Source organism: Drosophila rhopaloa, unplaced genomic scaffold, assembly GCF_018152115.1.
Source record: "Drosophila rhopaloa isolate 14029-0021.01 unplaced genomic scaffold, ASM1815211v1 contig_69, whole genome shotgun sequence".
In the NCBI taxonomy this organism is placed as follows: Eukaryota; Metazoa; Arthropoda; class Insecta; order Diptera; family Drosophilidae; genus Drosophila; species Drosophila rhopaloa.
Genome location: NW_025335166.1, coordinates 2,084,151 through 2,091,057, shown reverse-complemented (window position 1 = coordinate 2,091,057; position 6,907 = coordinate 2,084,151). Strand labels below are relative to the sequence as shown.

The 6,907-nt window shown below is 45.8% G+C and overlaps 3 protein-coding genes across 3 annotated transcripts; 1 reads left to right on the top strand and 2 right to left on the bottom strand.

The window, feature by feature from the left end:
* Window positions 1-813: 813 nt before the first annotated feature.
* Window positions 814-2,648, bottom strand: LOC108038060 (ras-related GTP-binding protein C). The gene is made up of 5 exons (XM_017114773.2): window positions 2,454-2,648; window positions 1,903-2,373; window positions 1,620-1,838; window positions 1,416-1,558; window positions 814-1,360 (listed from the first exon to the last, which is right to left on the bottom strand). Exons 1-5 carry the CDS (start codon window positions 2,454-2,456, stop codon window positions 1,039-1,041), a joined length of 1,158 nt encoding a protein of 385 aa, XP_016970262.2. The 5' UTR covers window positions 2,457-2,648; the 3' UTR covers window positions 814-1,038.
* Window positions 2,649-3,117: 469 nt separating this feature from the next.
* On the bottom strand, window positions 3,118-3,848 carry LOC108038035. The gene is made up of 2 exons (XM_017114744.1): window positions 3,715-3,848; window positions 3,118-3,653 (listed from the first exon to the last, which is right to left on the bottom strand). Exons 1-2 carry the CDS (start codon window positions 3,747-3,749, stop codon window positions 3,212-3,214), a joined length of 477 nt encoding a protein of 158 aa, XP_016970233.1. The 5' UTR covers window positions 3,750-3,848; the 3' UTR covers window positions 3,118-3,211.
* Window positions 3,849-4,010: 162 nt separating this feature from the next.
* On the top strand, window positions 4,011-6,900 carry LOC108038031 (probable ATP-dependent RNA helicase DDX27). Its single transcript, XM_017114738.2, has 5 exons — window positions 4,011-4,199; window positions 4,256-5,080; window positions 5,281-6,013; window positions 6,077-6,620; window positions 6,680-6,900. The coding sequence occupies exons 1-5, from the start codon at window positions 4,107-4,109 to the stop codon at window positions 6,831-6,833; spliced, it is 2,349 nt and encodes a 782-aa protein (XP_016970227.2). The 5' UTR covers window positions 4,011-4,106; the 3' UTR covers window positions 6,834-6,900.
* The last annotated feature ends 7 nt before the right edge of the window (window positions 6,901-6,907 follow it).

Below are 6,907 nucleotides of genomic sequence, written 5' to 3'. Positions count from 1 at the left end.
CTGTTTGCCAAATACACACACATCAAACACTTTTTCCAGGGTTCTCTTTCTTTTTATCTGCTTTTTATTATTTTTTGTGATTTTAACGATTAGCGTCTGGGCCTTAAGATCGAATTTGGGCCACTCCGCACAATTGGCTAATTAAACAGACGAGTTATTTAAGTATCCCTCGGACAATTATCGCCGCGAAGCGCTAGAAAATTTTCGGACCTCGCGCTGGAGAAATGGAAAAACAACAACTGCACCAGCTGAGCTCCAGTGTGACCATCTTAATCGTTAGAGGTGGGAAAGCATCGATAAGCGTATCATTAGAGTAAACTTATCGAGGGGTTGCGGCTTGCAACTCCAGAAATTTTAGTAGTGACTCAATCCATTTGGCTGAATTGGAATTTAGGCGGTATCTTTAAAAATGTAATTTTCAGAACTCATCGTCAAAAAAAAACATAGACTTTTAGATTCCATTACCGTTTATAGGTTATCAACAAAAGTCTTTAGCATGGTAATTGTACAAATTAATTTTTTTTAATGTGCTACGTATGCCTGAACGTGGATAAACGTTCACTGTGTTAGAATCATTTAGCAATCGGAGTAACTACAAGAACGAAAAAGAAAAGATATTGCGGTTAAAAGAAGAAAATAGTCTTACTTTACGGGGTGTAATAGAAAAAATGTATGAACAGGTTTATGTACAAAGTATATAGAGCTAAAACACAGACCGATCAAATCCAAATTCGTTTTGAAAACGAAAAGCCATCTTTTCACCCAAAAGAAAATCCGTAATACAAAAAAGGATGCGTTAAAATCCCACCCACGTTTGTATTTAAAAATAGACATATTTATTGGTAGTATTATCATTAATTTCAACCGCTGGGCAATTTGTTACGCTGCTCTGTGAGAGTCGCGACTTAACGTATCAGTAGACAAAAGTAACAGCAGATATAACGGAAGAGAAACGTACAAATTGGAATCGAAGTGTCCACAGAGAAGCTAGCATAGGGGTAAATAAATGGGGCTCGCCGCTTGGGGGATGGAGTGCGCCTAATTGATCGGCTGCGCCCGCGACATCCCAGCTGCGTCGTGGCCATGGCGAATCCGGGTCTGCCCGACCACCAGATCATCGTCGTCCTGGTCGTTGTTCTCCAGCTGCTTCTGGCGCTTCAGCCGCAGCTCGAACACCTCGCTAATGGCGTCGCGGAAGCAGATAAAGTTGTAGTCGATGACGCCCTGCCGGTTGAAGTTCTCCTCGCGCAGGATGCAGACCAGGGCCAGGAACTTGTTCACCTCCCGCAGGTAGAGTATAGTGTTGTTGTTCAGCTTGATGAGACTAGAGCTTCCGCTGTCGAAGGCGGTTTCTTCGGAGCTGCAAGGAACCAAAGTGTGTTATACTGGCATATCAATAAAGTTATCAAGCTTGCCTGTATATGCTGGACAAATCTATGACCACGTCAATCATGTCACAGCAAAGCTCGTATGTCTGCATGTCGACGGGCGAGGAGTCCGTGGCAATGTAGATCTTCGAAACCACATCGAACAAAAAGGCCTTTTCAATGCCGGAGTTCTGCAAGGGTTAAAGGATTAGCTAAGCAAAACAATAGCTAAAAACCCCAAACCGAACTCACTGGTATAAAGATGTTCAACAGGTTCTCTAGCGTGGGCAACTGGGGAATCAGCTTCTGAACCACCTTTGAGAAGGCCTCAAAAATCGAGTGGTCGTATATGGAGGTCAGATGGAAACTCAGGTGAATCTGATTGAGGCCCGCCTCGCTGAGGTCGTCCGACGATCGCTGATGGATGTCCCGCTGCGATTCCATTTTCGAGTCGTCGCTAATACCATCGACCTGGGAAGCAAGCAGGTGTCAATGTGCTGTCACCTCCGATAAGAGCTTAATTCATGGATATTACCTTGTGTATGAACACTTCGAACTTGATGCGCTGGTTCACCTTGTAGGCCTGCAGCACTGTGTTTTTGAACTTGGTCAGGGCCTCGTTGTAGTCATCCTTGGCGTCGATGACGAAGACCAAGGCTCCACAGCCGCCGAAGATCATGTCCGAGTCAAAGGTCGGCTCGAAAAAGTCTATCTGACCGGGGAAGTCCCAGATCTGGAACTGCACGAAGCTGGAGTTGTTGATGTCGTCCTTCACAATCTTGCTGGTGGACTCCAGGAAGAGCGTCTCATTCGGCGACATCTTGTGGAAGACCACCTTCTGGATGGAGCTCTTTCCCGACCTGCGCATTCCCATCAGAAGAATGCGCGGTTTTGTCTCGCTGCTGCCCGTCGCATTTGGCTCCAGTTCCAAGCCATCCTGGTTGTAAGCGCGATAGCCAAAGTCCTTGGGGAACGTGTCCGCCGGATAGTCATCGTCATCGTAGCTCTGCAAAGACGTGATTGGATGCAAATCAGGCGATTGCGATGGGCGGGGGCTACTGCGATATGGCTTCTTTGTCTACTCACCATGCTGGCGGAGTCGTTTGCCTTCCACTGGAATCTGCTTTTGGGGGTGGAGCCGGCTGTGTGTCAGCGAAGGTGTGCATGAAACGCACAGGTAATAGTTATAGCAGTCTGGATCCGTTTACTTTTTCTACTTTTCCTGCGGGTTTCTTATCGGAATCTCAATGTGTGCACACCTGCGGGCGGAACTCAGCTGTTACTATCGATAACAGTCAGCTGTGGGCGATAGTCAAGAGAATTGCAGTTTGGTCTCAATCAGTGATGGCAGCTTAGAAGTTTCCGTTAAAAGAAGTTTAAGCTTGAATTAAATTTGATTCTATTATTTAATCAAGTGGTATTATAATAAATTCTCGTATAATTTTAAAATGTTAATCGGAAACTTTGTTTTGTGAAATACTCTTGTTTAAATTTTATAGTGTTGCATTGGCAACATTTTTGAAACACAAAAATTTAAATCTAGGATTGTATGTTAATTTCAAAATGTACAGGTTTTATGGTAGTTTATTTGCTAAAAATTATACAATTTTTATTTAAATTGATGAAGTTGTCGATGTATGGTTAAAAAAAAAAAACTTGCTATTAGTCTTTCAATTTTGTTGCTTTGCAGTTTAATTTATTAAGATCTAATTTTTGTTTTTAGAAAGAAATCAATAATCGACACAAAAAATTTATCATTTAAAACAATTCAGTTGCTAAAATCGTTTAATCGTAAACAACTGGCTCACTGACAAGTAAAAAACGTACAATTAATCAATCTAAGACTACTGCGCGGCCAATTTGGCATCTAACTGGCCCATATCGACGCCCAGTTCCCTGAGCCGCTTCTCCTGCTCCTTGGTGTCCAGTCCATGCTCCTTGTTGTACTTGTAGTTTACCGTCAGTTGGACCTCCTCCAAGCCACTGACATGGTCGTACAGGTTTCCCTCCAGGCGCAGATCGATGTCGCTCTCCTCGCGCAGAGCGCAGAAATACAGGAGAAATACGGCCAAGCTGGCGGAGATCACGTATGGCTGGTACCACAGAGACTCTTCGCTACCACCGCTTCTGGTGTCCTTTGCCCTCCAAATGGCAGCCTCGCTGCCGAAGAACTTGATAGGCTCGTTGCTGACCACGTCCTCCTCCACTTTCTTGCTGGATCCTCGCTGATTCTTTGCATAGAAGCGGGATGCATGCGGAGTAGCGCCTGTATCTTGCACCAGTTGCCTGCGTAAACAAGCGATTATTACCCGTAATATTTTATGCCTTTATGTTTATAATAATTCACCGCAACACTCTTGTTTTTGTTAGTAAACGCAGCATTTTCAGTCCGGAACTCAAACAAATTTCATAACAAAATTGGTTAAACAGCTGACCGAACGGAGTTGGAGATGTGAGAAATGTACAGCCAGATATTGCCGGCAAGTAGCGAAACGATATATCGATGAAAATTCTGTGAATAAATAAAAATTATTTTTAATAATTTGAAATTGCTTAACAAAAAAGTAAATGTTTATTGATACAAAGTCATAATATAATCGGAAAATGGTTTTTACTTACAAGAGATATTTGTATACGATGATTTGACCACAAATTCTCCCACCACCAGCCGCACGCCACACGTGTGTTCGAATGGTAAACACGCGCTGGAGTTTTGATTAGTTTTTAGATGGAAAAAAAATGGGTGCAACCAAGAACCTGGACTTGATTGGCACCATCGAAGAAGATGCCGAAGTAGAGAACCTGTCGGAGGACTCCGATGCGGAAGTGGAGGTGGGAAAATCATACATTTAAGTCAAAATCAAAACTGAATATGAGGCTTTTCACAGTACCAACCCACCAAACTGAGGCACAAGAAGGTGACAGAGTTTGAAAAAGGCTTTGAGTTCGTGTCCTCGGTAAAGGAGTACAACAAAGACACCTGGGACGATCTGATGAAGTATGTGAAGAGGAAGGCGCGCACAAAGACGGACGACAAGATCGCCGCGCGTTTGCAGAAGAGAGGTGGCGCCGACGCAGTTGCCGCCGAGCAGAGCGATGGGAGTGAGATAGATCTTTCCGAGGACGAACTGAAGCACGACAACCTGCGGCTACGGGAGAAAAAACAGTCGAAAAACAAGAAGAAGAAGGCCGGCGAGGAAGAAGAGGAGGAGGAGGGCGAAAAGATGCAGTTTGACGACACAGTGGAAGCCGACGGCCAGATAACCTCCTTCTACCAGATGAATCTGTCGCGTCCCCTGATGCGTGCCATCGGAGTGCTGGGCTACATCTATCCCACACCCATTCAGGCCTCCACGATTCCGGTGGCTCTCCTCGGTCGTGATATCTGTGGCTGCGCCGCCACGGGAACGGGAAAGACGGCAGCCTATATGCTGCCAACCCTAGAACGTTTGCTGTATCGACCTCTGAACAACAAGGCAATAACCAGGGTACTGGTTCTAGTGCCCACCCGTGAGCTGGGCGCCCAGGTCTACCAGGTGACCAAGCAGTTGTGTCAGTTTACCAGCATAGATGTGGGCCTGGCCATCGGTGGCTTGGATGTTAAGGCCCAGGAGGCGGTTCTGCGCCAGAATCCCGACATTGTTATTGCCACGCCAGGCCGTCTCATTGATCACATTAAAAACACGCCCAGTTTTACTTTGGATTCCATTGAGGTGAGCGAATTGAAAGCATTTACTTTAATATTTTATTTATGATGATTCTCAATCCTTGCGCTCTGAGCTTTTTCCAGAGCTAAGATGAAAACTTTGGTTCTTGTTTCTGCTCGGCAGATCCAAGCTGATCTTTAAGTTGTTTGCAGTTTTATCCCACATGTTCTACTCCATTAAATGACTTTTATCTAAATCTTCATCAGGTTCTCATTCTGGACGAGGCAGATCGTATGCTAGACGAGTACTTCGCCGAACAGATGAAGGAGATCATCAACTCCTGCTGTAAAACACGTCAGACCATGTTGTTTTCCGCCACAATGAGCGAGCAGGTCAAAGATCTGGCAGCCGTTTCGCTAGACAAGCCTATAAAAGTGTTCGTGAACAACAACCAGCAGGTTGCCTTTAATCTGCGCCAGGAATTCATTCGCATACGTGAGGATAAGGAGGGCGATCGAGAGCCCATTCTGGCTAGTTTGATTTGCCGCACTTTCCATGACCACTGCATGGTGTTTGTGCAAACCAAGAAGCAAGCCCATCGGCTGCACATTTTGCTAGGTCTCCTGGGTGTTAAAGCTGGTGAACTGCACGGCAATCTTACCCAGCAACAGCGTCTGGAGTCGCTCAAAAAATTTAAGGAAGAGCAGATCGATGTGCTAATCGCCACCGATGTGGCTGCTCGTGGTCTGGATATTGTGGGCGTGAAGACTGTCATTAACTTTGTGATGCCCATCACCACAGAGCACTACATCCATCGTGTTGGTCGTACCGCTCGTGCTGGACGTGCTGGTATCTCCGTTTCGCTCGCCGGCGAAAAGGAACGTAAGATAGTGAAGGACATCATCAAGAATGCCGAGAGCACCATCAAGAATCGTATTATTCCGCCGGAGATTATTGAAAAGTACCGAAACAAGCTTACGGGTCTGGAGCCGGAGATTCGTAAGTACTCTAGAATATATATTTAGTGGATTTCAGATGGTAATTGTTTTTTTTTCGTTTTAGAAAACATTCTGGACGAGGAGCAGGCTGAACGGCAGCTAGCCAAAACTGAGCAACAGTTATCCAAAACGGAGCGCAAGCTTCTAGGCCAGCCCAAGGAGCGTCGTGACTGGTTCCAGACGAAGCAGCAGCGCGAGGCTGAGAAAGACCGCCTGGCTTTGACCACTGGCGAAGAGGAGAAGCCAGCTGGCGGGAAGGGCAAGGGCAAAACAGCTGGAAAGCGTAAGCGACCTGAGTACGGAGGTGATGGCGAAGATGGACCGCCGGTCAAGGAACTAGAAGCAAAGCGCCACAAGAAAAAGAAGGAGGAGCCGCGGAAGAAAACGCCCGAGCAGCTGGCTAAGGAGCGGGCAATGAAGGAAATTGAGAAAGTTTCCCTGGTGCGGGCCAAGATAGCCAAGATGCGCAAGCGTCCGGGCAAACTGGGAGCAGCTACAGAGGCCCACAAGGGCGGTGCCTCCGACAGCAAACCAAAGCGACGCGGAGCCCAATCGGCGTTTACTAACGATTTGACCGATGTTAGTCGTGGAGGTGCACTGCGGTTAAGGTGAGAGGGTGAATGTTTGCTTTTTTGAACTGCTTTAATTTCATTGCATTCTCTTTTAGATCCGAAGCCAATCGGCACAAGAAGATGACCAAGATTGCGGCCAAGAAGAAGGTTAGCAGCGTAAAGCTCACAAACAAGGCGGGAAAGAATAAGTTCAACAAGGGAAAGAGTTTCGGCGGACCACGATACGCCAAAAAAGATAAAAAGAAGTAGAAATACAAAAATAGTTGTATGCAATGTTAAATCGTAAACTTGTAAAATAAAACTTTTACTTCCTTAAGGCCTTG